Below are 16,008 nucleotides of genomic sequence, written 5' to 3'. Positions count from 1 at the left end.
ATTTATTATCCACCTGTCATCGTTGTTCGTTGTCTGTTTATACAGTCTTAAATTGGAATTTCTTTCAAAAAACATGCTTATTGTGCCGCACTTCTGTGTGGAGTGGGGCCCTTAGTCATGATTAACCAATTGCCCTCACCTGCGCTCACTCGTTTAGCCACAGCTGCCACTCGTTCCCTAATTAGTTCTCCTCCTATTTAAACACGTCATTCTTGTTCACTCATGGCTGTTTCCTGTATCAATCCCCGATCAAAGCTCCTTCTCCTGTCCTGGCTACCTGTATCCTGATTTTGTTAACTGTATTGATCCCTGATCCAAGCTCCGTTCTCCTCTCCCGGCTACCCGTATCATAATTCTGTTCCCTGTATAGATCCCCGATCCAAGCTCTGTTCTCCTGTCCACCCTGGCTACCCGTATCCTGCCCAATTCTGTTTCCTGTATCGATCCCTGACTTGTTCCGATTTCCGACCACGCTCCAATCTCCCGAGGACAGCTGCCACGCTTCGTTCACGAAGGCTTCCCGCTCCTACTGGCCAGCAAGCACCAGATCACTGTCTTTAAACTCTTGCCCTGACTTCCCCGATCCCTTAATAAAGCATTGTGTGAAACGTTACGCATTTGGGTCCCCTGCTTGCACCAGTCGTGACACCCTCACCCTCTCGCATGGTCCGCGTTACCCGCTCAGCAAGCGGACTGACGTCAAACCCAGAGATTCGGGCCGGAATCACCTTTCCTTCACTGTGGTCCTCACAAATAAAATAGTAAACTTAACTTCTAAGAGCCTGTTTCTTCACGAATGACTTATAACTACCGTAATTTAGACTGGATCTGAAGGCCTAAGTGTGAAATACATGGCGAGCCGCTGGTTGTTATCAATGACAATGGACACAATTCAATTCAATACACTCTAATTGTATTTCTATACAGAGTGTAAGGCAGGGAAAACAAACGCACAGTGAAGGGTCTGTATGTACAAAACTAACCCAAGCTGTTTTCCTGAGAAGAGAGGGGGTGTTGTTTAGAACACAATAATACGTTATAATTCTCACAGACGAATAATTGGGGCAAACCACTGCTCCAAAAAGTAGATTCAACTGGCTTTGTCTCCTTTCATCAAACTGGTTGCACAGTAAAGAACAAGTTTAAGTGCATGTGACAAGATATGACAGCAAGTGAGAGAACGGAAAAGCCTGACACTGGAAGGCGCCGGCAGAAAAATCTGACACATTTCCTAACAACGCTCAGGGAATAAACTACACAGAGCATGAAGAACAGCAATCTCCAGACAATTGTACAGGTACATAGATTCCCTGCCTCTTTCTCTGAAAACTATTTGTGTACAGTGGATGTTAAGTCAAGCACAAGATGAAAGCCAAAGCAATGTTCTTTTATGATAGCGGCTATTTTTTCCTTTGTTTTCAAAACAAATTCTATATATAGTTAGACACTTTTAGATAAAAACCTCCAGCTGGTGCAGTCATCATTTGCAACAAAAATCACTTTAAATTAATAACATCAGATTGACCAAAATGTCATTGCATTTTTGCATTTTGAACACTCAAAAACAAATATCATTAAGTAAGTCATTAAAGGATTCTGAAAACTACATTTAAGTCACAGTAATTCCTAATCAGTAAGTAAAAAAAAGTCAATGATCAGTGTTTCAGCTGACCACTAGATGTCGCTGTGTTGTGTTTTACAACTGGAACTGAGTGCTACAATGCACAAGAAAGAATACCAACTATATAAACTCAAATATAACCAAACAGCACCATCTACCTCAGCCTTTAACAATGTTTTTTGGGGTACCTCTACCAGAAAGATGGCAGACAATCATCTTAACTCCTTCAAAAAACTGGTCCAAGCTAATGACGCTGAGTGGTCATAAGCGTTAACAGTCTTGAGCAGTCTCTACTGGTAGCCTCTGAGACTGCTTGTAAACTGGATTTTTTCTTTGTAAAGTGAGCAAGAATTTGGTTAAAAAAAAAAAAAACTAGTGTATCAAAATTCTCGTGTGAAGAGGTGCCTTTCAGAGGTGTATAACGGTGGGAATTTTAACATGAGCGTTTCTTTTTTTTTAAATTTTGTGTATATTTTCACTACTAGGAGGCTTTAAATAATACACTTTGTCCTTTCAAGAAGACTTAAATGTGAATTTCCCTGCGGGGATGAATAATGTATCTATCTATCTATCTATCTATCTATCTATCTATCTATCTATCTATCTATCTATCTATCTATCTATCTATCTATCTATCTATCTATCTATCTATCTATCTATCTATCTATCTATCTATCTATCTATCTATCTATCTATCTATCTATCTATCTATCTATCTATCTATCTATCTATCTATCTATCTATCTATCTATCTATCTGTCTAAAGATAAGGCCAAGTTCTTTGGTTACAGCAGGTTCGATTGTAGACAACATAGACAAACGTACAACCAAATCTGTATTAATAAATACACATCTTTATTAATGTTTAAAGAAACAAGAAGCCCTTGTAGATTCCGTATCTGCTAGGTCAGACGTGCGCGAACTGTGGTAATACTAAAATGATTTGTTCATTTTCTTCTGCTGGTCTCTCTGGAAGGCTCAAAACGTCGACCTCAGTGTCTTTAATTTCAGACACTTAATGAGATTTTTAATTGGTGACCTTTGGAGAATAGTTTCTTGCCACTACATAGGGGAGCGCTAATGGGACCCGACCGAAGATTCAATAAGCCCATTAGGACTTCTCAAAGAGTCAAAGCAAATCAAAAGCTCAAACGGGCGGTTGATTGCCATGTGTGAAAGACATAATCGGGTCAAGCTGACGTATGCAGAGATTTCAACGAAAGGTCTTACCGTGGCGAGATGTCACAGCCTTGTTGCATGAAGGCCCCGAGCGAGAACCAAAGGGAGTTAAAGATGCCAAACTCATTGGTCTGCTCTGGACTTTGCTGACTGGCGTTGGCTTGAGTTGTTGTTTGGCCTGCTTGTAAGCCGTTCGAGGCGGAGCCTTGAGTTGGGCTTTGCGGTTCGGCGCCTTCCTCGTAGTCGTCGGCGTGCCACTCGTATGGGCTGAAGCGGCTGACGAGGAACAGCACCACGCTGACGCCAATGTAGGCAAATACGATGCACATCCAGATCTCATAGGCCAAGGGGTCCAGGAAGGAGAACACTCCGGGTTTGGACTTGGTGGGTTTCTTGATCATGATGGAAATACCCAAGGACATGAAGGGCTTGGAGAAGTCAATGACTTCCTCTCGGACAAGGGTGATGGTTAGAGGAGCCACAGCCACATCTGCTTTCTGAAGTAGAGAAAATACACCATGCATAGTTGGTATTCACAGTAGGTTACTTGTGTTTTTGTACATGGTACAGTAACCGCTCCTTTATCGTGAGGTTATGTTCTGAGAAATAAACCCTTTAAGGTGAAATCCGTGAAGTAGAAACCCTTTAATTTATTACAATTATTATATAAGTGGTTGCAACCACCGTACCGCGGAATGGCACCTGAGGGCAGGATTGTGACACACAGAGAGAGTACAAAGGTATGTTTAGCTTCTACAAAAACCACAAATACACTGTAGTACAATTTATTTTCTGTTGATAGAACCTTTTTTTCAGTATTTTTTAAAATTCTACTTGTTGCTGTGCAAGTCTTGAGGTAAACACAACTGTATTGTAAATATGAATCCATCCATCCATCCATTATTTGCACCGCTTATCCTCAGTAGGGCCACAGGGGTGCTGGAGCCCATCCCAGCTATCTTCGGGCAGTGGGCAGGGGACACCCTGAATTGGTTGCCAGCCAGTCGCAGGGCACACAGGGACAGACAATTAGCTTGCTTATTCACACCTAGGGACAATTTGAACCGCCCAATTAACTTGACGTGCATGTTTTTGGAACGTGGGAGGAAACCGGAGTGCCCGGAGGAAACCCACGCAAGCCCGCACAGGAAGGTTGGTAGCTGCATTTGAACCCATGACCTTAGAACTGTGCCGCACACGCGCTAACCACCGCTGCCCTAAATATGAATCAATATATTAAAATAAGAACAAACATACAGTGATACCTTTACATAAATTAATCCTGGATTGTGCTCCTTACTAGGATTTCTTGCATATGGAGTGAATTTTTCCCATACAAATTAACTGAAAACTAATTAATCGGTTACCGGCCTCCCAAAAAACATCCAGGTGATGCTGGCAGTGAGTGGACTGAAGCGGTCTCTAATGATAGACTGGAAATTGCCGTAACTTGATTTTTTTCCCTAATTTTTCGGGCAAGATTTTTGTTTCGAAAGACATCTTGTATCTCGAATTTCTTGAATCTCGAGCAGCCCGCATGTAGGTATCACTGTATTTGCAATAACCTGAACTGTCTCCCAAATTGAACTGGAACATTTCAATTTAATGTTTGATTCTTTTTCTCGTTTTTCTTATTCTTTTCTTATAAAAAACAAGGTTTGTACATCTTTTGAATGGCCAAATTCAGGAACTTTTTAATGACTTTCTGCAGCAATTTTCCAATTTCTCCAGTAACCCTCCATCCATCCATTATCTGCACCGCTTATCCTCAGTAGGGTCGCGGGGGTGCTGGAGCCCATCCCAACTATCTTCGGGCAGTGGGCAGGGGACACTATGAACTGGTCGCCAGCCAGTCGCAGGGAACAAAGACAGGCAACTCACTCACTCATTCATACCTAGGGACAATTTGGACTGGCCAATTAATCTGACATGCATGTTTTTGTAATGTGGGAAGAAACCAGAGTGCCCGGAGTAAACCCATGCTCCACACAGGAAGGTTCGATCTCATGACCTCAGAACTGTGCCGCACACGCGCTAACCACTGCGCTGCCGTGCTGCCCATCTCCAGTACCATTAATATAAAAAAAAATCCAGTGTGAATCATGGATTTTGCAGAGCCACAAAGATATCTGCGGTTTACAAATGCAATTTTTAATCTTGCGTGTGGATTCATCAGGGGAGACATGATTTTCGGATCTTGAGAAAATTGCGAATATTTGTTTTGAGACAAATCCCTCCTCATATAGGTTTTGGGTAAAAAAATAATATTTATGTGCTGGTATTGTTTTTTAGTTCTGTAAGTGTATTGCACGAAGAGACTTAAGAAGTCATGTTAAGACACATGCAACCTGAAAGTGGGAGCACATGGTGATACGGCACGTAGAATCCAACTGCCTGTTTCAATCTGGAAACACTGCATTCATCTTTTTCCATACAAATAATCAACCGTATGAAATACCTTTTTATATTATTTTTTTCAATGTATATGCTTTGTTTGGTGTTTTGAGATTGGTGGTTTCATGCATATTTTATGTGTTTGTAAAACTTGTTGTTTGAGGATAACTAAATCAAAGGGATGACACCTTTTAATGACAAATTAGTAAAATATATCAAAAGGAAACCATTAGTTCACAAGAAAACAAGTAGTAAAAATACATTTAATATATGAGCACAGATGCAGTAACATGTTTAAAAGAATAATTTAATTTCTGTGTGATAGACTGAAATGTTAAAATAGGTAAACAGGATAATAATTGTAAGAATGATCCTTTTATTGTTCTTAGTTTTACACCTTTTTTCAAATCAATAAACCTGTGGACCAACATTGCACCGTCTTCAGAGTTTTGATGAGACTAATGAGTTAAGCATTGGCTACAGCTAAACCGAGGGCAGCACAACATAGCTTACATTTTCAGTTCTCCCTATTACAATTTACCATTAAGAAACACTACCTTAATTTTTTTGCATGGCCCCAAATAAATGTCCATATTTGATGCGTAATCCTTGCAGTAATACACATTTCATATTGCTCTGTTTAAGTATAGCATGCACCTGTGCTCTTGTGACCCGTATGGGGCATTGGACAATGCCGAACAAACTATCACAAGTTGCAGTTAATCACGAGGAAAAAAGAAATGCAAAGGCAAAGGGAAGCCACCAGAGAGAAGTGAGAGAAGTCGTTTTTAGGTATACTTATTAAGAAACATGGCAATAATTTCAAGCATTTACAAGCACTTACCCCAAAATTCAAGTATTTTGCAATCATTGAAAACACTACATTAACATTCAAGCATTATTAATGATTTCAAGCACCTGAACAAACCCTGAAAAAACGTTGTTTTTTTTCCCCATGCAGCCTTTTGTTATATTTTCTATAAAAACAGTTGATACATTACACTTACCCCATAAACAAGTTCTCCAACCATACCGTTCCACATTTTGGTTTCGGGGTCTCTGGCTCCATACTTGCCATCGGAGACAATCTTCAGCTTGTACTGGTACCCGACATGTTTGGCAATCTCTGCAGCCAGCTCCACAATGTAGCCCTCGTACTTATCATTCCCAACAAGCTGCTCATGTTTCTTTTTAAGCATCACATATGGTGATTCCTGATAAAAACAGAGCATAAAAAAGCAATGCGATGATGGAAGAACTGAACTTTGTGTAAAATAGTTAAAACATACTAAAACGAAAAAAAAAAGTCTCTCTCTCTCTCTCTCTCTCTCTCTCTCTCTCTCTCTCTCTCTCTCTCTCTCTCTCTCTCTCTCTCTCTCTCTCTCTCTCTCTCTCTCTCTCTCTCTCTATATATATATATATATATATATATATATATATATATATATATATATATATATATATATATATATATATATATATATATATATATATATATATATATATAGTATACGCCTGTGGCGCAAGCTACAGTGAACATGCTCCAAGGCTGTATAGTGAGACATTTTTCCAATTTAATTAAAAAAGAGACAGCACCATGCTTCATATTAAAGCTGGCCGCAGCCGATGCAGCATGGTAATCCATCTGAAAACTTGTTGTTTGGAAACACATTATTGAGATGAAACAGCATTTGTCACTCTGCAATGGTCACAGGCAACAATAATTAAATGAGATCAAATAATGTTAACAGGGATGTATCCTTAGACGGTTTGCTTCGTGAATCAGACACAAGCAATTAGTATGACATAAGTGACACATAGGCCAAGAGGGGACACAAGAAAGCAGAGAAAGACAAAAGAGATGATTAGAGTTGATGTTTAAAAAAAAAGGACTATGTGTTCGTTCCAGTGTAGATTGTCTGACCTCTAGGCTTACTGTCTGAAACAGTAATTATATCCAGGCCACATTTGTGCAACCGACACTGATTGAGTGCCAGGAGGTATTGCTACTCCCTTTGCACCTGGGGCCTTTGCCCGAAAATAGATTTCAGAAATGTAAAGGTATGAGCTGATCCGTCTATCTGGAACAGGGGTCCTCATACTTTTTAAGTTGGCAGGTGCGCGTTTGATTACAAAATTTAGAAAAGGGTCCAGGCTAGGAGGAAAAAAAATCAGTTCAATAAGTTACAAATTAATGAAAAAAAAAATTCTATTGATATTTATTTATGAATAAATATACATGCAGATTCCTACATGTAGGTAATAATTACTTTTTCATTTGTTTATTAATATTATCAAATTGTAAGATTTGGCAAGGTCATATATCATGCTTCCATTTTAAGCAACAAATTTAATTGCATACATTAAAAAACTCAAAATGCAAACATATTTCTTTTTTTGCTTGACACTTGAGAATCTTGATAATCAAAATAAACATGCGAAAACAAAGAAAATGTCGGGAAAAATACATTATTTGAATGTTGACGGAAAACACATTATTGTGAATATACTTTTATATACAGGGACACAAGGTACCATTGTGGACAAACATGTTTTTAAGTTATACTTATTTTAAACTTTTGGTTCGGTGGTTCGATTAAAAGGCCTGATGAGCCGACTGTGGCCCACGGTCTACAGTTTGTCAACCACTGACCTAGAATAACCAAAATTCTTTCCTTGTTGTCATATTTGTGTAAAAAGGAAGGATTAATTGATTTGTGTGTTCTTAGAGAAAACTAAAGTGTGTCAAGCCTGAAATGGAAAAAAGGCAGAGTTGTGCATTTCACAAGACAGAGGTAAACAACCCAGAAAGTCATTGGCTGCTCTCTGCCCAGGCTGAAAGACATTGCTGGGTTGCGATATTGCAACAAAGCCAATAACATAAATTACTCCTCTCTCCCGGGCACCACCTCTATGACCTGCTCCCTTCTGATAGCCGATACAGGTCCCGTTAAAACAAGGGCTTACAGGCTCGGACACAGTTTCTTCCCTAGGGCCCTCACAACCCTAAACAAGCACACAAGCCTGTGAAAATATAAATTAGATCTTGCCTATGTATAAGAAAATTGTTATCCTATTTATTGACTTTTTTAAATGTTATTGCACTATTTTTTATTGCAGTATTGTTATGATGTACTTACTAAGATCCGTCTCCGAGCACTACCTCGTAAATATATATATATATATATATATGTTTTTGTGTATTTGTGTGTTTATTCTGGAGTGCCATCTTTAATCATGTTGTAAACAATTTTTACTTTGCCGTTATGAATGACAATTAAAAATTATTTTTAAGCTTAAGTCAGGTAACCTGAGATCTTGGCCAGTTACCATAGTAACAGTCTCTGAAACTAACCTGCTGGAGATTCAATTATTGAACCTTGAGCTTTAGTCCATCTCCGCCTCAAGCAATATTTAGTACCCTCATCTGACCAATCAACTAGTGAGATTTGGCATAGGTCTGCCAATTAAAATGAAAATTTAAAAAAAATAATTAAATAACCATACATCTATTATCTGCCCCGCATATCCTTAGTTGGGTCATAGGGGTGCTGGAGCCCATCCCAGCTATCTTTGGGCAGTGCGCAGGGGACACCCTGAACTGGTTGCCAGCCAGTCACATGGCACATATACAACTCACTCGCTCATTCACACTTAGGGACAATTTTGAAGCGCCAATCGACCTGCCATGCATGTTTTGGTACAGGCAGCACATGCAAACTCAGCACGGGAGGGCTGGTAACTAGAGTTGAACCTTGAACCTCTGCACCGTGGAGCTGACGAGCTAATCATTCAGCCACCATGTATATGAGAAGTCCATTTAACTCAAACAGATTGCACTTTAAAAAAAAAAAAATGAAAATGGTACCAACCATCAGACGTTGCTGATTTATCTGATAGAGACTATATTGTCATGCACCTAACTCATTTCATCATCTTTTTTTATTGCAGTGTACTGAACCCTTGTCTGCCCTTCATGATCAAGAGTACTGCCAGACAAACTTGGACTGTTACCTTTGCCGTTTGGGTTTACTGGAACACTGACCCCTTACCTGCACCTTGGACTAAGATTTTTGCCTCTCTACTTGACTTTTCGTGTAACCTTGCCCAAATAAAAGACCTGTGCTTATTCCCCATGTGGGTTTTTGACAATGTGGATATGTGCTTTGGAATCTGTCTTGTTTCATTCAACTCTTGGTCTGTTGCTATACATGGACAACTTAAACTGTGTTTACTAGTGATTTGCTTCGCTATTGAGTGACTATTTCATAAAATTGTTGTATTATTGTATTCTTTTCACTTTATTATTGTATTGTTCTCAGCTCAGGGATGCTGCTGGAAATGTGAATTTCCCTTCGGGGATCTATCTATCTATCTATCTATCTATCTATCTATCTATCTATCTATCTATCTATCTATCTATCTATCTATCTATCTATCTATCTATCTATCTATCTATCTATCTATCTATCTATCTATCTATCTATCTATCTATCTATCTATCTATCTATCTATCTATCTATCTATCTATCTATCTATCTATCTATCTATCTATCTATCTATCTATCTATCTATCTATCTATCTATCTATCTATCTATCTATTGTTGCCTGTATTTAAAAACATGTGAGTTTTACGGAAAAGGCTTCTGACCAACTTGTTTTAATCAATATCAAAGGTGGCCATTTTGTGTTTTGCCGAGAGAAAATTACATCACGGTTTCCCAGAGAACTATTGGCCGCAACTCTGTTTTTTCGTCAGATGTCAAAATGTCCACCCTTTAAAGTGAAGTAAAAGAGGCAGATTTTGTCCACTGAAGCATTTCCCATTAACATATTCAAAATGACTGAAGAAAAAGCAATCAAGACCTCACGGTTGACTTTCCTCTTGATATCGAGTTGTACAAAATTAAGATTTTTAAGCCATATCCCAGTGATGCTTCTGTCTCATGCTTACATCCCATTCATGTCAGGCAGAACATTGCCCCTGCTTACTGGTTAGAACAGTGCACTTCCTCAAGCAATAAAAGCCAGCAAAAGAGTTACAAGGTGTAAACGCTTGTGGTGACGTAAGCTTCAACTTTATCGCAGCCCACCCACCCCAGCATAATAATTGTGAGCGCTATATCTTATCTCTATGCTTTTAAGGCAGAGAACCAATTTATGTTCACACAAAAAGAGACACGAGTAGAAAATTGTCAATGAAATTTGGGTTTTCTACTTTTGAGTGACTGCAACCTTCATTTTAGAGTATCTTTTCATTTATTTCAGAGGTCTTAAACTAACAGCTGGGGGGCCAATTGTAGCCTTCTGGATGGTAGTTTGAGACCCCGCCTTAGTATGAAAGTCAATGGGACACTGTGTTTTATTTGCCCACAAAATGTCGCTATCTTGTGTTGTCCAATTGAAAACAGATGCTACAAAGCACATGAAATAATACAAACTATGGAGATTTAGAGTGACCATACCACATCTTATTAGTTTAAAAATAAGATGTATAAGAAGACAAAAAGAAAGTGAGTAAAAAGAAGAAAAAAAGGGAAGGAAACAACTGAGAAAAATAGACAAGTAAAGGGAAAGATTAAAGAAAAAGGGAAGCAAGAAAGAAAAAGAAAAATGAAAAAAAAAAGAAACAATATCAAGAAAAAAAAGAAAGAAAATTGACACATATAAAAATAAGTGAAAAAAAGAGCAAAAATGCATGAAAAAAAGCCCCTAGCAGGAAGAAGGTGGACATTGATTTCAGCTCCCTCTAGGTAAGCCTCATGCTATGTCAGATAAATACATACTTACTCTATGAGTATTAAAAATGGTATGTTAATGAGAGTTCTTGTATTCCATATTATTTGAATCAATCACACTAGGAGGCACTAAAAATACACACTGTCCCTTAAAGTGCAACTCAAGCAGAATATGGATTCATTTATTACTGTTCATTATTCAATTTTCATATAAATTGTAAGTTTTTTATTTTATGTTTCCTCAGAATTGAGTGATTCCATATTTGTTTCCCTGCACTGGCTCTATAAATGTAACATTTACTGACCATTGCAATGTTTTTTTCTAATTTCTTTTAGTGTTTTTAAATGCCAATATGATGCATTTTGGAATAACTTTGTGATTGTTTCATGCTTGTGACCTGAGATATTCCTACAGAATAAAATGTCTGAGTGAGGGCTTGTCCAAGACTGGTGATTCCATACTTTTTGCTAGGGGTTGTATATCTATAAAATAACTTTGATTAAATTAAAGAGATTCAACTCGTCTGACCTGTCCTGTGTATAATTTATTTGCCTCTTAACTGTCAAACAATGAATGAATGAACAACTTTTATCTTAAGGTATACATATTCAAATATGTTTGAATATTCGAATATGCCTGAATCAAAATATCTTTGATTGATACTTTTATTTTTCTTATTAGTCCATACTGCATTATTTCTCTCCAGACCTACAGTACATTATGACTTAGGGGCCGGTCACACAGACATTTGCGGCTGAATCACGGCTAAAATTTTGCGGGTTTTTTTGCCCGTGGTTGCCCGGGATGGAAAATGCGCAAAATTTGACAACCCGTCGTTCGTCTGTGGTATGGCCGGAAAAAAGACGCCGGCGACTGTTCCGCTTCCTCATCGCGTCATTTCTGCGTCATTTTCTCGTGTGGACCACGGGTATAAAAGCTCCCGAGCCGATGTTGTGCCCAAATCCGACTCCTACGCAACACAACCACCCCCCCCACACCCTCGCGTGGACGCGCATTCTGCTGCGATCGCTTTTGACCTTTTCATCCGCGTTAACAAACGCATTTTGTAGAATACGATCGCACTTTATTGTTTAAATAAACGCGTTGTATAGACTAGGATCTCCCAATTATTATAATTAGCTCGCTTTATTGTTTTAATAAGCGTTTAATATAGAATACGATCGCTTCTGATGAAAGCGCAGCAGAATGTGCGTTCACGTGAGGGGGGAGGGATTTACCGTTCGATTACGTTCACAACAAAAATAAAGACGGAATCGATTATGTTGTATTACATTCCCAACGAATGCAAGACGAAGTGGATTTGGTTATATGTTCGCCATTACATTCCCTATAAGTGAGATAAAACGAGGTAAAAATGGTTGGAGAAGCGAGGAAATGCAAATCTCGGCAGGTATGTATTTCTCGGGCTGTAGAATTCATAAACGCTCTAGACACAATCCCGTGAATATCAAGATTTCTAGCTATGGCATCATATTTATTTTATTATCTTGAAAAGAGATGTCAAGAATTAAATATGGGTTAAGACGAGATCACTACGCTGATGGGGATGGGTTTATTGAGGGTAATTGTTTTATCTATTTTGCTAATTATCCATTATCGATCAGTTCATAACACGTTACAAAGCTTAGGAGCCGGGACTCTTACTCTCGGCCAAAAGGGGTTTTGGGGTTTTTAAGGGTTATTGTTCTATCTTCGTTATTCATTATCCATTATCCGTTATCGGTCAGTTCATAATACGCTACAAAGCCTAGGAGCCGGGACACTTACTCTCAGCCAAAAGGCCAAGCTAAGGTCCTAGCCTTAAAGCCTTGCTGCGATCATAGCGAATGCACCGTTCCCGGAGGTACTGCAATACCGGGCCGATGCCAAAAATCGACCCTGTGACCGATACATTTGGGTTCTCGGCCAAGCTAAGGACCTAGCATCAAAGCCTTGCTACGACCATTGATAATGCACCGAAAGATTTATTCGAAATGAAGAGAAACTACGCTGACGGTGATCCATGTTCACCCCCTTGACGTCACGAGCACAATGGTGTGCTCGGCAAATCGCGCTGTATATACGCGGAGAAAGGCGTTTGACTGTCACACGCGTAACACGCTAATTTCACGTAATAACACCGCGATACAGGCGCAGAACATGCTATTACCATGCTCCGCCCACGATTACCCGCTGAAATTTCCCGTCCTACCCATGTGTAACTACGCCCTGGCCGCGGCCAGAGCACGTCGTTCCGCGTCATTTCCGCGTCATTACCTCGTGTTGACCACGTGTGCGGCACGCGGTTTAACACGTGCTCAAACTTTTGAGCAGCTCAAAAGTTTTGAACGCGGCCAACCACGTGAAAATTTCCGACCGCGAGTAAAGCACTGCTCTATCTCGTCTATATGGCGGTCTCTAAACGTCAAACAGCGCCCAACGACATCTGCTTCACGGCCAGAAGTTTACGGCCGCGGTCCAGCCTCGATAAACTCGTGAAAGGCTGTGTTCACGCGCTCTCAAGAATTGAACAGCGCAAAATTTTTCGCGTTGCCACCCTCGCGCGAATTTCCGACCTCGTGTTATGCACTGCCGTAACTCGTCTGAATGGCGATCTCAATGCGTCCTATAGCGTCCGCCTCAAAGTCAGAAGTTTCTGGCCGTGATTCAGCCGCAAATGTCTGTGTGACCGGCCCCTTACTCTTGTCAAATTACTCTTCAGCGAAAACTCTTTTTTAGAATCCTCCAACATATCAACCTTACACCAAATATTGCTGCACACAAACTTCCCCACTTAACAGTGAGACTCCATCAAAAAAAATCTAAATTTGTCTTGCTTGTCGTCAGGAAAACAAAGTGTTGGATCTATTCTGGGTCCAGTGATAATCCACGCCAAGGGCGTAGTCTTGACATGGATGGATGGGATGTGTCCCCACCAACATTGATCAATCATTATGTTATGAATGTTGATCATTTAAGAAATGTGTAATGTAATGTCCCCACCAATGCCAAGACAAACATATGCCCTTGATCCATAAACCAATGCACAGATAAGAAAACTGAAATCAAAGACCAACACCGTAATTGAAATGTCCCAGATGTAGAAACAGTAAAAAAAGAACAAGAAACAGGCTTCAGGCAACTCAATGCATTTTTTTTCTCTATTAATTCCCCCACACGAAGCAGAACCTGAGAACATCCTGTGCTTGCAGAGATGAAATTACATCTTTATTTTTATGGGTGTGTGATCACAAGTTTTCCCGTAGCATGTGTTCACATTGCAGAGGTTGATCACTGCACTGTTGTGCATCATTAAAAGTAATCCCATATTCTTAAACATGCAACTTTTTGCACTATATATCTATATATATATCTATATATCTATATATCTATACATATAGATATATATCTATATATCTATATATCTATATATATATATATATATATATATATATAGATATATATAGATATATATAGATAGATAGATATAGATATAGAGATAGATATAGAGATATATATAGAGAGATAGAGATAGAGAGAGAGAGAGAGAGAGAGAGAGAGAGAGAGAGAGGAAGAGAGAGAGAAAGCATGATATAATATCAGTATATTCAAATTATTTCCTGAGATAATGCATTTGTCATTCTGATCTGTGACATCATCAGAGTAACACCAGCACCCTAGCAAGCCAGACGCCATATTGTTTCTACGTAGTTTTTCTGGATGCCTGGGCTTTGTGTCGCAAGTGGATGCAGTAATGGCACAACAAAGGGGTATCCAGCAAAAAAAAAAAAAAAAATACTGGGAGCCGCCAACGGGGTGTTAAGCTGAATCGATCCACAAACAGAGGCCCCACCCTAGACGGATAAACGTATAGCTGGCTGATCAAAAGCTGAGCAGGCACTCTAGCCAGGAAAGAATAACAAAAGACTTCATCGGCTGCGTTGATGAATGGGGTAGGACAAACAAACCAAGGAACAAATCCAAATTGGCGCAAATACCAAGCTAGCTGGCGAAATAACACACGTAGGGCAGCAAGCGAGCGCCAAACGGGAGCAAACCTAACAGGAAAGCCCTCGGCAGCCCCGATGCTAGCGGGAAGCTATCAGTTTAAAGTTATACAAACTGTAAAACACGCAGTGAAAAACACAAACGAAAAGCCTACCCTACCTTCAAGCAGGAATGAGCGGTATGCACTACAATCGCTGTCTGTTTCAGAGCTGTTTTTACATTTTGTCTTAATAGGATTTTCTATTTTGAAAGTGTTACGTCCCATCAATCGTGTTACAGCTCTACAGCAAAAAGGCCAGACGAGTCAATTTTGGGACTACATTTCTCGAGTTTGCTGGCACATGGAATAGTTTGCAACTAAATGGCTGAATTGTAGGGAGGAAGACTACACGTTTGGGAACACGTTTGGCAATACTTTCTATCACACGACTAAATGTTTCCTGTGGGGCCAAGTCTTGTCTGTTCTCTACCAACTCACCAAGATAGTCGTGACAATATAGGTTCGGTTTTGAAGTCCATAGGTGTCATTGCTGCCTCTCATGAAACTGGCGGTGGTCACATACTTTTCATCTTCATTCCAGTAGCCGACCTATGCAAAGTCAAGGCTAGAATATTATAAACGGTTTCATGGAGAACCACTAAAAAAGGCTAAATAAGAACACATTATGCTGACCTTTTTGGGTCCTGACGGAGCCAGTTCCATCACGCTAACGGTGTAGTTGGTTCTGCGGCCTTTCTCATTAAACTGAATATGACCGGTCAGTCCATCAATACGGACCTGAGATAGAGATGATGGGTCAGAAATATGCATCAGAGCTATCTTCTCCTTGTCAGTCATGCATTTGTCCATACGTATCTGTGTGGCTTGCAACAACGCTGCTGCTAGCGGAGGTGAATGACAGAATGTGCATATGTCCGTGTAGAGTGCAGTGTTTGTCTTGGCGGCATGATGGAGTTAATTGAGCGAACACAGCTTCATTCCGCAGTCTACCCAAAGGCAGATGGCGAGATTGACGCAGAATGGGCCTCTAAGAAGCCATTTCAACAAACGGAGCCTCGGCCTGTC

The 16,008-nt window shown here is 39.8% G+C and overlaps 1 protein-coding gene across 8 annotated transcripts in view; it reads right to left on the bottom strand.

The window, feature by feature from the left end:
* gria1a (glutamate receptor, ionotropic, AMPA 1a) overlaps window positions 1–16,008 on the bottom strand; it is a 151,072-nt gene that overhangs the window by 45,341 nt on the left and 89,723 nt on the right. For all 8 annotated transcript variants that reach the window (XR_015851370.1, XR_015851371.1, XM_088344299.1 and 5 more), the window contains exons 8-11: window positions 15,616–15,720; window positions 15,421–15,531; window positions 6,202–6,408; window positions 2,852–3,297 (exon numbers count right to left, since the gene is read on the bottom strand). Coding sequence is in view for 6 of the 8 variants with exons in the window: in XM_088344299.1 (XP_088200425.1) it covers window positions 2,852–3,297; window positions 6,202–6,408; window positions 15,421–15,531; window positions 15,616–15,720 (869 nt within the window). In the remaining 2 variants the exon portion in view is untranslated. The remainder of the gene's footprint in view (window positions 1–2,851; window positions 3,298–6,201; window positions 6,409–15,420; window positions 15,532–15,615; window positions 15,721–16,008) is intronic.

The sequence above is a fragment of the Urocampus carinirostris genome, chromosome 9, assembly GCF_059441175.1.
Source record: "Urocampus carinirostris isolate Australia breed hairy pipefish chromosome 9, RoL_Ucar_1.0, whole genome shotgun sequence".
In the NCBI taxonomy this organism is placed as follows: domain Eukaryota; kingdom Metazoa; phylum Chordata; class Actinopteri; order Syngnathiformes; family Syngnathidae; genus Urocampus; species Urocampus carinirostris.
The sequence above is the reverse complement of the archived record's forward strand: the minus strand, read 5'-3'. Positions and strand labels throughout refer to the sequence as shown.